This window comes from Galeopterus variegatus, unplaced genomic scaffold, assembly GCF_000696425.1.
Source record: "Galeopterus variegatus unplaced genomic scaffold, G_variegatus-3.0.2 Scaffold7508, whole genome shotgun sequence".
NCBI lineage: Eukaryota > Metazoa > Chordata > Mammalia > Dermoptera > Cynocephalidae > Galeopterus > Galeopterus variegatus.
Genome location: NW_007733619.1, coordinates 36,975 through 53,423, shown reverse-complemented (window position 1 = coordinate 53,423; position 16,449 = coordinate 36,975). Strand labels below are relative to the sequence as shown.

Sequence of the window (16,449 nt, the reverse complement as noted above, 5' to 3'; positions counted from 1 at the left end):
CCACAGATTATCCTAGCCAGATATAAACTGGGGCAAACTGAAATGATAATGCCAGAATCTTGGAAAACCATGTTTTAAGCCTGACCAGAATTTATAACTGTATTATGTACTAGGTAAACCCTCTTGTTGTTGCTCTAAAAAATAATTGGCCAGTCTTAATTCAATAAATGCCTCCTGCCACTAAGGTAGAAGCACCAGACACAGAGTTGCCCATATGGGAAGAATCACATTCATAAGTTGATACCTAAATCCAGGGTGATCGCTCTGATGTCATGGCTGGTTTTTCTAACCACTGTGTCTTACCATACATAGCTGTCTGTTAGGATTATCTCCATATGGCTGATAGATGATCACCAGAAGGGACCAAGGATATCCATGGATCTCGCATATCTCAGACCATTTTTAGAAGCATGACTTCCTGGAAAGTGTTTATTGGTTTGTGTCATTTTTTTAATGTTTTACTCTTAAAGTAAATTGAGAAACTTAAAATAATATTCTCCTCTCTTGGAAATTTCACAATGCGTAGCAGCACAATGATGTTACAGTGCACCTATTCACATGTGTCTTATTGGTGTTTGGTAAATCCCTGGCAGGGGAAACTGAGGCCTAGAAAGAGACAAGGCTTAGAATAATGTCATGAAAACACTTCATGCAGAATATAAAGTAAAATTCAGATGTTCAAATACCAAGTGATCTAGCATGTGTGTGCATGTGCACTAATCTTAAGTATTAGTTTGATGAATATTTACATATCTACACAACTGGGCAACCATCATCTAGATCCAGATTTAGAATATTTCCATTCCCGGGGCTGGCCCCTGGCTTTCTCGGGAGAGTGTGGTGCTGATAACACCAAGGCCATGGGTTCGGATCCCATATAGGGATGGCCAGTTAGCTCACTGGGTGAGCGTGGTGCTGACAACACCAAGTCAAGGGTTAAGATCCCCTTACCGGTCATCTTAAAAAAAAAAAAAAAGAATATTTCCATTCCCCCAGAAAGTTCACTCACAGCCCTTCCCAATTAATGCCCACCCACAGACATAAACACTCACCTGACTTATAATGATAGATTGATTTTGCTTGTTCTAGAAGTTCATACAAATGAACTCACGCGGTATGAACTCTGCGATGTCTGGCTTCTTTCACTCAATGTAATGCTTGTGAGATTCATCCATGGTCTTGGGTATATGTGTGGATATAAGAGAGAACTTCAAAAGAATCATGGAAAGATGTGTACTGTCTTTTAATTCCACTTTTCTATGAACTTTTTGAAGTACTCTCTTATACTGCTCTGTATCTATGAATGTAAACATAGTTTGTTAATCCATTCCCCTGTTAGTAATCCTTATTTTTTGAATTTTTCTTCATTGTACATATTTATGGGTACAGTTTGTTGTTTCAACACATGCATATATTGTACAATAATCTAGTCAGAATAGTGAGCATGTCTATCACCTAACATTTACCATTTCTTTGTGCTTACAACACTCAGGATCCTCTTTTATGGCTATCTTGAAACATACAATAGAATATTATCAGCTATTGTCACCCTAGAGCACCAGAACTTATTCTTCCTACCTGACCACAATCTTTTAACTGTAGTGCACAAGTGTAATGCCACTCATCTTTTAAAACCTTCCAGGTGCTTCCCATAGTGAGCAGATTATAATATCCCAGAGGAAGGGGCAATGCTTTCCTCTTCCATTGTTATATTCCTAGCACAGTGACTTGTTCACAGGAACTTTAAAATTTATGTTTGAAAATGAATATGGTAGCTAATTTATTAAAAGAATCCATTGATATTTAATAGGCATTTTAGAGGATTGGCTTTTTCCCCGCTTTTATGAAGATCAAAATGGATGGGAAACAGCTGTATTGATTTTTCATTCTCCCATTTTTCAACTTAAGGTGATTTATCTCATCAGAAATCCCAGAGATGTTATTGTGTCTGGTTATCATTTCTTGAATTCAGAGTTTTTTATTGAGAAGCCAAAGTCACTGCAACAATATTTTGAATGCTTCATCCAAGGAAATGGTGAGTCTTGTAAAATACGGGAGCTGGGGAATGCTCAGAGTCCTTCATCAGACTTACAACCTTACCTCTCTCCATCTCATCAACCCATGGGTATAAGGCTTCACCAGCACTGGCACCCAAATCTGCTAAGTCCACCTACTTTCTTACACAGCAATAGAACTCTACCCAGCCCGTCAGCTTGCCCCGTGATAAACCACCCTAGCTGTTTTCTGAGTCTCTAGAGTCTCTAGAATTAACACAGACAAGTCGTATATAAACCACCCTAGCTGTTTTCTGAGTCTCTAGAGTCTCTAGAATTAACACAGACAAGTCGTATATAAACCACCCTAGCTGTTTTCTGAGTCTCTAGAGTCTCTAGAATTAACACAGACAAGTCGTATATAAACCACCCTAGCTGTTTTCTGAGTCTCTAGAGTCTCTAGAATTAACACAGACAAGTCGTATATAAACCACCCTAGCTGTTTTCTGAGTCTCTAGAGTCTCTAGAATTAACACAGACAAGTCGTATATAAACCACCCTAGCTGTTTTCTGAGTCTCTAGAATTAACACAGACAAGTCGTATATAAACCACCCTAGCTGTTTTCTGAGTCTCTAGAATTAACACAGACAAGTCGTATTCTCCTCCACGCTCTCCTAATTTGTGGCTTTCTGAAAGTCAGCTTTTCTTTTTATTTATTTATTTATTTATTTATTTATTATATATGTTTGTGTGGTGCGAAGCTGACTATCAATAGTTGTGTACAATGTGTGATGGTCAAATCAGGATCGTTGGCTTATTCATCGCTACGATACATAATCGTTCTTTGTGTCAGTTAACCAGTTTCTCATGAAACTCCCTCCCTCTCTGCCTCCTCTCCCTCTTTCCACCTCTAGAAACCACAGTTCTGTTCTCTCCCTCTAAGAGTTCAATGTATTATTGTGATTGTTCTCTCTATATATACATATACATATTTTTTCTTATTTACAAGTTCAGCTCCCACTTAGGAGTGAGGACATGCTGTATTTCTCTTACTGTACCTGGCTTGTTTCACTTAGCATAATTTTCTCCAGGCTCATCCATGTTGCTATAAATGGCAGAATTTCATTCTTTTTTACAGCTGAGTAGTATTCCATTGTGTATGTATACCATATTTTCCTTATCCAGTTATCCATCAATGGACATTTAGGTTGGTTCCACAGCGTGGCTATTGTAAATAGAGCTGTGATAAACATGGGACTGCAAGTTCTCTTCAACACAAAGATTTCCATTCCTTTGGATATATACCCAGCAGAGGGATTACTGGATCATATGGTAGTTCTATCTGCAGTCATTTAAGGAAACTCCGTACTGTTCTCTATAATGGCTGTACTAATTTACAGTCCCACCAAAAGTGCACAAGTGTTTCCCTTTCTCTGCATCCTCACCAGCATTTGTTATTCTCTGACTTTTTGATAATAGCCAGATTAACTGGGGTGAGATGATATCTCAAAGTGGTTTTGATTTGCATTTCTCTGATTAGTGATGCTGAGCATTTTTGCATGTACCTGTTGGCCATTCATATGTCCTCCTTTGAGATATGTCTATTCAGCTCCTTTGCCCATTTTTTAATTGGATTATTTGTTATTTTACTGTAAAGTTGTTTGAGTTCCTTATATATTCTGGATATTAATCCCTCATTGGATGCATAGTTTGCAAATATTTTCTCCCATTCTGTAGGTTGTCTTTTTACTCTGTTGACTTTCCTTTGCTGTACAAAAGCTTTTTAGTTTGATATAATACCATTTGCTATTTTTTATTTTGTTCTCTGTGCTTTTGGAGTCTTACTCATAAAGTCTTTGCCCAGTCCCACATCCTGAAGTGTTTTCCCTATGTTTTCTTCAAGGAGTTTTATAGTTTCAGGTCTTATATTTAAGTCTTTAATCCATTTTGAGTTTATTTTGGTGTATGGCAAGAGGTACTGATCTAGGTTAGTTCTTCTACATATGGATATCCAGTTTTCCCAGTACAATTTTTTGAAGAGGCTCCCCATTGTATATTTTTGGTGCCCTTGTCAAAGATCAGTTGACTGTAAATATGTAGGTTGATTCTGGGTTCTCCATTCTGTTCCATTGGGCCATATGTCTGTTTTTATGCCAGTACCACGCTGTTTTGGTTACTATAGTTTTGTAATATAGTTTGAAATCAGGAAGTTTGATACCTCTGGCTTTTTTGTTTGTTTGTCACTCAGGATTGCTTTGGCTATTCAGGGTCTTTTGTTGTTCCATATGAATGTTAGGATTGTTTTGTTCTGTTTCTCTGAAGAATGTCATTGCTATTTTGATGGGGATTGCATTGAATCTGTAGATGGCTTTTGGTAGTATGGACATCTTCACTATGTTGATTCTTCCAATCCAAGATCATAGAATGTCTTCCCATCATTTTGTGTCCTCTTTAATTTCTTTCAGTAGTGACTTGTAGTTCTTATTGTAGAGACCTTCCACCTCCTTGGTTAAATTTACTTCCAGGTTTGTGTGTGTGTGTGACTATTGTAAATCAGCTAGCTTTCTTGATTTCTTTTTCTACTAGTTTGTTGTTGTAGTATAAAAATGCTGCTGATTTTTGTATACTGATTTTGTATCCTGCAACTTTACTGAATTCTTCTATCAGCTCTAAGAGTTTTTCAATAGAGTTTCTCAGGTTATCTATATAAAGAACTATGTCATCTGCAAACAGAGACAATTTGACTTCATCTTTTCCTATTTGGATGCCTTTATTTCTTTCTCTTGTCTAGATGCTCTGGCAAGTACATCAAATACTATGTTAAATAGGAGTGGTGAGAGTGGGCATCCTTGTCTTGTTCCTGTTCTTGAAGGAAAAGTTTTTAGCTTTTCCCCATTCAGGATAACATTGCTAGTGGGTTAGTCATATATGGTTTTTATTGTGTTGCGATACCTTCCTTCCATGCCTAATTTGTTGGGAGACTTTATCATGAAGGGATGTTGAATTTTCTCAAATGCTTTTTCTTTATCTATTGAGATGATCATGTGGTTTTTGTCCTTGATTTTGTTGATGTGGTGTACCACATTTATTGATCTGCATATGTTGAACCATCCTTTTGTCCCTAAGATGAATCCCACTTGATCCTCATGAATAATCTTTTTTTTTAAAGATGACTGGTAAGGGGATCTTAACCCCTAGCTTGGTGTTGTCAGCACCACACTCAGCCAGTGAGCCAACCAGTCATCCCACTATAGGATCCGAACCTGTGGCCATCAGCACTGCACTCTCCCGAGTGAGCCATGGGCCGGCCCTATGAATAATCTTTTTGATGTGTTGCTGTATTCTATTTGCTAGTATTTTGTCTAGAATTTTTGCATCTATGTTTGTCAAGGATATTGGCTGGTGGCTTTCTTTTTTTGTTGTCTCTTTGTCTGGTTTTGGTATCAGGGAGATGGTGGCCTCATAGAATGAGTTTAGGAGAATGGCCTCAGTTTCAGTTTTTTGGAACAGTTCAGAAAGAATTGGCATTAATTCCTCTTTAATGGTTTGGTAGAATTCAGCAGTGAAGCCATCCAGTCCTGGGCTTTTCTTTGTTGGAAGAGTTCTGATTACTGCTTTAATCTTATTGCACATTATTTGTCTGTTCAGTTTTTCTATTTCTTTTTGGTTCTGTCTTACTAGTTTCTATGCATCCAGAAATTTGTCTCTTTCCTCCATATTTTCAAATTTGTTAGCATATAGTTGTTCATAGTAAGCTATAACGATTCTTTGTATTTCTGTGGTATCAGTTGTAATGTCTCCTTTTCTATTTCTGATTTTCATTATTTGGGACTCAGTCTTCTTTTTTTAGTCTGGCTAATGGTTTGTCTATTTTGTTTATCTTCTCCTAAAAACAACTTTTTAGGGCTGGCCCGTGGCTCACTTGGGAAAGTGCAGTGCTGATAACACCAAGGCCATGGGTTCAGTTTATTATTTGAAAAAAAAAAAAAACTTTTATTCATTGATCTTTTGTATTGTGTTTTTGGCCTCTATTTCATTTAGTTCTGCTCTGATTTTAATTATTTCTTTCTGTCTACTAACTTTGGGACTGGATTGTTCTTGTTTTTCTGGATCTTTGAGATATAGTGTCAGGTTGTTTATTTGAAGTCCTTCTATTCTTTTGATTAAGCATTTATTGCAATAAATATTCTTCTTAATACCGCTTTTGCAGTATTTCCTAGGTTTTGGTATGAAGTGTCATTATTATCATTAGTTTTGAGAAATTTTTTGATTTCCTATGTCATTTCTTGTTTGACCTATATGTCATTCAGAAGCATTAATTTCCATGTATTGCCAAAGTTTCATTTGTTATTGATTTCTAGTTTTAATCCATTGTGGTTTGAGAAGATGCATGAAATAGTTTCAATTTTTTAATTTCTTCAGACTTGATTTGTGACCTAATATGTGCTCTATCTTGGAGAATGTTCCATGTGCTGATGAGAAGAATGTATATTCTCTAGTAGTTGGGTGAAATGTTCTAGATATATCTACCAAATTCAATTGGTCTAAAGTGTAGTTTAAATCCTACATTTCTCTATTGGTTTGTTGCTTAGATGATCTGTCCAATGCTGAGGGAGTGGTAGTCAGGTCCCTAACTATTACTATATTGAGGTCTCTCTCTCTCTCTCTATTTAGGTGTAATAAAGTTTGCTTTATGTATCTGGGTGCACAAATGTTGGGAACATACATATTTATGATTATTATGTCTTCTTGGTGGATAGATCCCCTTATCATTATATAAAGTCAGCTTTTCATCAGCTTCCTGGACAACATAATCCCGATCTTCTACCATATTTTTTTCAGATGCCTCCTTCCAAAACTCCCTTAATCCTCTATTCCTGTCTCAAAAAGTGTTTGCATGACTCTAGGATCCCGATACTCTTAATTATGCAGAACTGCTGGGCTTTGTCATGTGTTTTCATTTTTGCAATTTTCCTCAAAACTATATGGTAAATCCCATATCTATGCTGTGATATGCGTCCCAAGCTCTAGCAGCCTATGCACATCTTCACTGGAGAAAGCAATGGATACTTCAAATTCAATATGTTAAAAATTCAAACTTTCCCACTGTTTTAGTCTGTTTTGTGTTGCTATAACAGAATTACCTGAGACTGGATAATTTATAAGGAAAAGAGGTTTATTTGGCTTACAATTCTGGGACAGTTGCACCTGGCATGGGCCTCAGGCTGCTTCTACTCATGGCAGAAAGTGGCAGGCAGCCAGCAGTGGATACAAGCAGATCACATGGTGAGAGGAAGGAAAAGAGAGAGAGAGGAGGTGTTAGGGTCCTATAAACAACAAGCTCTCACGGGAACTAATAAAGTGAGAACTCACTCATTACTCCCCCCTCCACCAGGGAGAGCATTAATCCATTCATAAGGGATCCACCCCCATGACTCAATCAGTTTCCAACACTGCCACATTGGAGATGAAATTTCCACGTGAGTTTTGGAGGGGACAACACATCCAAACTCCATCACCCGCATAGCCCAAACTGCTCATACTGCTCATTTATCTTACTCAATAAATGACCCCTCTCCCAAGGGCTAGCATGAATCTGATATTTCACAAGCTTCCTCTTTTTCCCATCCACTCTTCCATTCCCCTCAACACTTTCCTTTATCTAATTGTTAATCAAGTCTCACAGCCATGGTTAATATCTTCATTTTGGTCTCTGCCAAAATGTTGCTGTATTTAGGGAAGTCTTCCTTTTCAACACTATGTAAAGTAGCATCCCTCCCCATCTCTATCACTTTACTTTTTGTTTTTCCTTAGTACTTATCACCAACAGGTATGTGTATCCACAGTAAAATCTAAGTTCCCTGGGTTGTTAATTCTTGGACCCCAGTTCCTTAGAATGGTTCTTGCCACATAGTAAGCATTCAATACACCTTTTCCAAATAATGAATATCCATTTATCATCACCTCCATTGGCTTTTTATTAATCATACCCACCATTATTTCTCACCTAAATTAACATAATAAACTCACCTGCATGTTTTTTAGTCCTTCCAGTCTATGTTGCAATCATCCGTCCTATATTAAACAGTTCATTTTCTCTTTACAACCATCCCTGAATCATTTGCCCTCAACCAAAAGTCCAATCTTCAAAACCTACAGTTGTATCCTAGCTGAACTCTTCAGCCCTATCTCCTGCCTTGCTTCAGGTTACTCTTTCCGAAAAAGGGCAACAGTGAAACCATATGATAGAAGTACAAAGAGAACACTACCTTCATCAATTCTATTTTTTTTTTAAAGATGACCAGTAAGGGGATCTTAACCCTTGACCTGTTGCTGTCAGCACCACGCTCTCCCAAGTGAGCTAACCGGCCATCCATATATAGGGATCCAAACCCATGGCCTTGGTGTTATCAGCAACACACTCTCCCAAGTGAGCCATGGGCTGGCCCTTCAATTTTATATTTTATGTTGCTACTTGGCATATAAAGAAATCTGAATTGTGCTTCAGGTGTCACAAAGAATCTTGGGAAATCCAATCAATAGTAGTGGGTGATGAAGACATATCCTGTAAACCTCACCACTATCCCAATTTCTTGCCTATCTGTGCCTTAAAATTCAAGCAAGCACAAGCCTCTTTATTATTCAGTTAAGAACCACCAACACCAAAATCTTTACTGTTATCAACTAACACAAATATTCTGAGGTATCTGCAGCCCTATAGAGAGGCAATCCAAATCCCTTTCCCCACGTAAATGAAGAAACCTTGGAAATTTAAGTTCCCATAAATATTGTCCTTAAACCCAAGTGACAGTGGTCTCTGCTCTGGATCCTGGGCCTTAGAACAGAGCTTTGGATCACTCACAATAACAAGGACTTAGAGGATCTCCTACTCTGAACATATTTCCTCTCCCAATGAGCTAAGGAGTCTGTAGTGACAAGGCCACTTGCTTACCTGGGGCTTGCAACACTCTCATTACCCATGCAAGTCCCTACATCTTCAAATGCATATATACCAACATGTAGCCATAAGGATCAAGAACAATCAGGGAAACATGACATCACCAAAGGAGCAAAATAAAGCACTAGTAACCGACCCTAAAGAAATGGAGATGTACGAACTGCCAGGCAAAGAATTCAAAATAATTGTCTTATGGAAGCTTAGTGAACTTCCAGAAAATACAAAAAATTTCAACAAAAACAGGAAAACAATAAACTACCAAAACTAGATATTTAACAGAGATTGAAATCATTTAAAAACATACAAACAAGCAAACTTTCAAGCTGAAAAATTCAATGACTGAATGAAAAATGCAGCAACATAACTGATCAAAGAGAAGAAAAAAATATGTGAACTCAAAGACAGGCTATTTGAAAATATACAGACAGAGGAGGAAAAAAGGAAAAAATACAGCTGAGGGGATGTATGGGACAACATCAAAAGAGCAAAAACTCTAAATATAGTAATTAAAGAATGAGAAGGGAGGTAAACGAAGGGCCACAAAACTTACTAAAATAATGGCAAACTTTCCAAATCTGGAGAAAGATATAAATATCCTGGTAGAGGAAGCTCAAAGGTCTCTAGTTAAATTCAGTCCAAACAAGACTATACCAAGAAATATGATATTAAACTTCCAGAAATTAAAGACAAAGAAAGAATCCCGAAAGCAGCAAGAGAAAAGAAGCATAGTACACATAAAGAAGTTTCACCATTGTGGGGACCCCTATACTGAGGGTGGGAAATGCCACAAGACTATACCAAGAAATATGATATTAAACTTCCAGAAATTAAAGACAAAGAAAGAATCCTGAAAGCAGCAAGAGAAAAGAAGCATAGTACACATAAAGAAGTTTCACCATTGTGGGGACCCCTATACTGAGGGTGGGAAATGCTCCTCCAATGAGTCTCACTTCTGTTCCCTGGAGCAGATTCCCAGTCTATTGTTCTTGGTGACTCCTGGCTCCACACTCTGGAAGATTCAGTTCATCCTTTGTCACATCTGTAATAGGCATTGAGGAAAAGTCCTTCTTGAGGAATAAGTAGTTTTCTTAGTCCTGCCTGAGAAGGGTTAGGTACCAAGGGTGATTGTAAGTCACAGAGAGCCACAGTCTCTTTGAATCTAGTCATGGGTTTTCTTTGACAGTGAAATTCTTTCAACAGCTTTATAGGCTTTTTCTCTGTTTGATTCTGTACAGCTGCATGTACCAATTTTATGCCCACAGTTGGTTTTTCTCCATCTCTTTCTCTCTCTCTTTCCATATTTACAGTTTTTTGTTCATTAAGTCTATTGAGGTTCAACAGAAAAATAATTTACCTAGTCTCTTTTCCTTAGCTATTTCTGCCCAACTGGAAGGATGAGTGAGGTGTTCCACCTATAATTGTATCTTTATTCTGGGCCAACCCATGACTCATGGCACCAAGGCCACGGGTTCAGATCCCTGTGTAGCGATGGCCAGTTTGCTCACTCGGGTGAGCGTGGTGCTGACAACACCAAGTCAAGGGTTAGGATTCCCTTACCAGTCATCTTTTTTTAAGAATTTTGAAAAATTTTTTTAAATTATCTTTATTCTGAGACGTGTTAATCCATTCCCAGATTTTAACACAGTGTAGTAGACTTACCCTTGATTTGATGATTGCCTTAAGAGTTAAATTTTATCTCCCCATTTTGCAAAAATCCAGTCTGTTTTATTTCTTACTCTTTTGTAGACAAGGAACAGTTGCTTTTCCTAGCCTAGCCCTACTAGTCCCCAAATTTCTGTGTACTTCTATTTCTTTTTATTCCTTATTGCAAATCAGTCTATTATTTTCTGAGATCATCTTTTTCTTTTTTTATGATACCTTGCCAATTGCAACCATCAGTTGGCAGACACTCTAATTTTCTGCTTTTTAATTTTTCTCCTAGAGCAACAAATTTCTTTTGTATAAAACCTGTCATAATTTATCATAGGTGATAATATTACCAAATGGTTTGCCACTGCAAATGACGGATTGCCACTGTATAACCTCCACAGGAAGTGGCTATCCATAACTTCCACCTCCTTTGGATCAACCACTAAGCCTATGTCACATATTTTAGAGTTTTTGTCACAGCAGCTTCCAATCCTATCATAAATAACTATTTTAGTCAGCACGGATGAGGTTAGGCTAGACAGAAAAAAAAAAGACGTTTCGATAAAGCTATCAGCAGACTTCTTGGCAGAAACCTTACAAACAAGGAGAGAGTGGGATGATATATTGAATATGCTGAAGGAAAAAAACTGCCAACCAAGAATACTTCCCAGCAAAGCTGTCTTTCAGAATGAAGGAAAGATGAAGACTTTGCCAGACAAACAAAACCCAGGGGAGCTTATCACCACCAAACATGTGTTACAAAAAATATTAAAGGGAATTTTTCAAGCTGAAGAAAAGGATGCTACTTAGTACCATAAAAACATATAAAAGTGTAAAACTCACTGGCAAAGAAAATATGCAGGGGCTGACTGGTTCGCTCACTTGGTTAGAGTGTGGTCATGGGTTCAGATCCCTGTACTTGCCAGCCACCAAAAGAAAAAGTAAATATGCAGTCAAATTCGTAATACTGTCATACTGTAAAGGTGGCACATAAGTCACATATTTTTAGTATCAAGATTAAAAGACAAAACTACTAAAAACAATAATAGCTACAATAATGGGTAAGGGACATGCAACTAAAAAGATGTAAATTGTATTTTATGGCTGTTATGGGCTGAAGATATTGAAGCACTAGTTCTAGTGCCTCCATGGCTATAGCTTTACACATGCTCCACTCTTATTTATGAGCCAGTTTGGGTAATTCCAATGTTTACAGAAAATTAAGTTTGTCTATTAGTGGCAATTTTTTTTCCATTTCTGTAAAGGAGCTGAACAGCCATTTCTCAAAGAAGACATACAAATGGCCAGCCAACACATACATGAAAAATGCTCAGCATCACTAGTCATCAGAGGAATGCATATCAAAACCACATTCAGATATCATCACACCCCAGTTATACTGGTTATTATCAAAAAAGACAGAGAATAACAAATGCTGGTGAAGATACAGAGAAAGGGGAACACTTCTACACTGTTTGTGGGACTGTAAATTAATACAGCCATTATAGAAAACAGTATGGATGTTTCTCAAACAACTACAGATAGAACTACCACATGATCCAGCAATCCTGCTACTGGGTATATACCCAAAGGAATGGAAATCATCATGTCGAAGGGATACCTGCACTCCCATGTTTACTGCAGCTCAATTTACAATAGCCAAGATATGGAACCAACCTAAATGTCCACCAACAGATGACTGAATAAGGAAAATGTGGTATAGATGCATAATGGAATACTACTTAGCCATAAAAAAGAATGAAATTCTGCCATTCACAACAACATGAACAAGCTTGGAGAAGATTATGTTAAGTGAAGTAAGCCAGACACAGAAAGAGAAATACCTCATGTCCTCACTTACAAGTTGGAACTGAAAAATAAATAAATTAAAAAGAAATAAAGAGAGAAGGAAAGAAGGAAGGAAGGGAGGGAGGGAGGGAGGGCTCACTCGGGTGAGCGTGGTGCTGACAACACCAAGTCAAGGGTTAGGATTCCCTTACCAGTCATCTTTTTTTAAGAATTTTGAAAAATTTTTTTAAATTATCTTTATGGGAGGGAGGGAGGGAGGAGAAGAAAGAAAATGAACAATTACAATAATACTTGGAGCTTTCAAAAGGAGTGAACAGAACTGTGGTATTAGAGGTGGGAATGGGGGTGAGGGGAGTAGCAAGCAATTGGGTAAGAGTCACAAAGAATGCTTACCTTTCATAAGGATAAGTATGCTAATTATCCTGATCTGATCACATATTGTACACAGATATTGATATTCAACTCTGTAGCCTACAAATATATATAATCAATTTTGTTTCAATAAAAAATTTTTCATTTCTTTGTTTTCAACTTAATTAGTTTCTGCTCTTCCATCATTATTTTCTTCCCTCATCTTCCTTTGTTAGATGCTTTTGTAGATTTTCTAATCTTCTAAAGTCAGATACTTAAATTGCAAATTTTTTGTCTTTATTATTTTTTAATTTAAGCAATTACAGCTATAATCTTACTAGTAAGTATTGATCTAACCACACTTCACATGTTTTCATATTTAACCTTTTCATAATTATTAAATTTTAAACTTTTTAAAAATTCCATTGTTATTTATTCTAGAACAATGAGTTATTTAAATGTTTTTGTTACTGACCATAAATTCTTAAGCTATATATTTTTTTTTTTTGGTGTATAAATTTACTACATTTTAATCAGAATATGTAGTATGTATGGTATTGTTTTTAATCATGGTATTTAATGAGGCTTATTGTATTTACACTACATGGTCCATTTTTGTAGTGGATTGTTGTGTAGTTATTATATGCAGAGTTCTACATATGTCATTAGGCTCAGCTTTTAAATTTTGTTAGTCAGATTTTCTGTGTCCTTATTATATTTTCATCTGCTTGATTTCTTCATCACTGCAAAATATGAGTAAACATTTTCTATCACAATGTGGACTATTCATTTTCTGTTCAATTATGTAAATTTTGGCTTTGTATATTAAGACTATGTTGTTAGATGCATGCATGATTAGAATCGTTATTTCTTCTTGGTATTTTGTTTTATTTATTAATGTATATTCTAATCATCTTTATCACTAATAATTATTTTTATTTGTTATAAGCTTATTATATCTGATGTTAATATTGGTATGCCAGCTTTCCTATGAATTATCATTTTCCTAATTTTATATATACTCATACATATAAATATTTTAATTTATAAATCATATTCTTTCTTTTAATTTATTTATTAATATTATTACTTTTTACATTTTAAGACATTGCAGAGCAGTTGGGGGGGAGGCAGGGAGAGAAAGGAAGAAGGAAATAGGGTGTGAGGAGGAGGAAGGAGGGAGGACAGAGTCAAGGCCCATGGCATTCCCCTCATCCTGGTAGGGGAGACCAGGGGGCCTCCATCAGCAGCTTGGTCATTGCTGGACTGGATGCAGATGTCAAAGGGGTGTGGCTGAAGCCCTCAGCCCCTCACCACCCCAGCTTGGGAGCCCAGGGTGTTTCCAGTGGCAGCTAGGTGTTCATTGTTGGGCTGGTTGCAGATGTCGGGGGGGCATGGCTAAGGCTCTTAGCCCCCCACCTTCCCAACTCAGGAGCCTGGAGAACTTCCAGCAGCAGCCTGGTGGTCGTGGCTGGGCTAGGTGGAGCTGTCAGAGGGGCTTGGCTGAGGCCCACAGCCCTCCTTTCTCCTCAGCTTGGGAACCAGGGGGCTTCCAGTCCTTCTAGGTTTTACAGGTGTTCTTTGGGTGTGTTGAACCTTTACCAGTTAATACCAAATTTTGTCTCTGATCTGTGGGTATTTTGTTTTTTCTTTCTGTTCTGTGTTGGATTCTTTGCTGTTTCCACCACTTAAACTCTGCACTGGAACTAATTTGTGTCCTTCGTTTACTTCTAAAATGGGGAAACTTCGCAAAGGAACCAGCACTTGAGCCCTGTGGTTGAGCTGAATTGCTGCTTTGCTGTGAATTCTCTAGGGAAGGCTTTTTGTGCAGCTCAGGTTTTAATTGTTGACTTCATAAGCACTTCTGGGTCTCATGAGGTCTGGTACACCTGGATTATGTGGAAACTCTGGTCTGGGCCTGGGTTTAGCAAACTGTATCCCCTGCAGTTCTATATTCCTGACCATCTACACTGAATGGTCCTGCACTGATTGGAGGGCAGATCAGCTGTCCATGCTATGCCCCGGCGTTCCCCCAGTGGCCTGTCTTCCTATCACCTGCACTCCAAACACTTCCCATAGGACAGGCCATGCACCAGTCCATTAAGATGACTCACCAGACTCTTAATGGCTCCTTTTCTCAGTAGTCTGTGGCTCCTCCCTCCTATGTGGGTCCACGTGAACCCTGTTAGTGGTCTTGCTGGCCTGGGGGCCACCAAGGCCCTCTTCTCCCCTGCCACCCCAAAGCAACTTCATACAAAGGGCACAGCTGTGGCTTTTGCCAGCTCTTGCTTCATGTGCTCACCACCTCCAGCCTTAAAGCAGCCATGGCTCCAAATGGTGGGAGTGATCCTTTCTTTCTCTCATCATGGCTTCTCTTGCCTTCATGCACACCATAGGTCTCTCTTATTTCCCTGAAACCTCCAGCCTTAAAGCAGCCATGGCTCCAAATGGTGGGAGTGATCCTTTCTTTCTCTCATCGTGGCTTCTCTTGCCTTCATGCACACCATAGGTCTCTCTTATTTCCCTGAGCTCTAATGGCCCCAGCTGGGCTGTCATTGCTTTTTAATATTTGTAAATTGGTAGACTTGTGGGAGAGGGTGACACTGGGGACCATCTTGGCTGGAAGCCCCATGACATTCTTTTTTATGAATCTTTTCCTACAGTTATATTTACATGTGTCATTTATATATAGCATAGGGACAGATATTTTCTCCAATAGAAAATCCTTGGGTTGTTAATTGAAAAGTTTAGTCTATTTACATTTATTTTGATTGCTGATGTGGGTGGATTTACTTTTTCTTTGCTGTGCTATGTTCTATATTTAGCTATGTTTTTCATTGCTACTCTATTAGCTTTTCAAGTTTCTTCTTGATTGAAATTTATGCATTTTCTTTTCTCGTATTATTTTTGGAAACCATATTTTTTATATTTGCTCCTGGATAACCTAATTCTTTAACAAGAACACTTGCCTCAATAATTTATGATACTATTCTGCTTACCCTTTTCCCAAATATAAACTATCTTAGAACATTTTAATTCCAGTCACTCCTCTCATCTTATAAGTTACTATTGTCTAGTGCAGGAGTTAGCAAACTATCTGTAAGGACCAAAGAGTAAATATTTTTGGCTTTATGTTGCAACTGCTCAAATCTACAGCTATGAAAGCTTCCATGGGCAATATGTAAACACACAGGTAGGACTGTGCTCCGGTAAAATCTTATTCACAAAAATAGGCAGCAGTCTGGATTTGGCTTACAAGTTGTAGGGTGCCAACCCTGGCCTAGTGTACTATTTAAATATGGCTTTTTTTTGTCTTTTTTGTGACCGGTAAGGGGATCGCAAACCTTGGTGTGGTGTCGCCTGCACCGTGCTCAGCCAGTGAGCGCACTGGCCATTCCTATATAGGATCCGAACCCGCGGCGGGAGCGTCTCTGTGCTCCCAGCACCGCACTCTCCCGAGTGCACCACGGGGCCGGCCCTAAATATGTTTTTAAATGTCCTCAAAATAAACATAACACAACCATTGATTCTTCTAACCAATACTTATTCAGATCTACCTGCTTAAATCTGAATTTAAGAGGGGGAGGCAGAGGTTGGCGTTGTTCCTTTCTTCTGGATTCACTTTATTTATTCCTAAAGTATAACTTATACTAGTTCTCTTATAACAAAAAGGTGAACTCGTAGAA

The 16,449-nt window shown here is 38.0% G+C and overlaps 1 protein-coding gene across 1 annotated transcript in view; it reads left to right on the top strand.

The window, feature by feature from the left end:
* Positions 1 to 16,449, top strand: part of SULT2A1 (sulfotransferase family, cytosolic, 2A, dehydroepiandrosterone (DHEA)-preferring, member 1) — a 44,691-nt gene that overhangs the window by 17,283 nt on the left and 10,959 nt on the right. Inside the window, exon 3 of the mRNA XM_008592023.1 lies at positions 1,909 to 2,035. Within this exon, the coding sequence (XP_008590245.1) occupies positions 1,909 to 2,035 (127 nt within the window). The remainder of the gene's footprint in view (positions 1 to 1,908; positions 2,036 to 16,449) is intronic.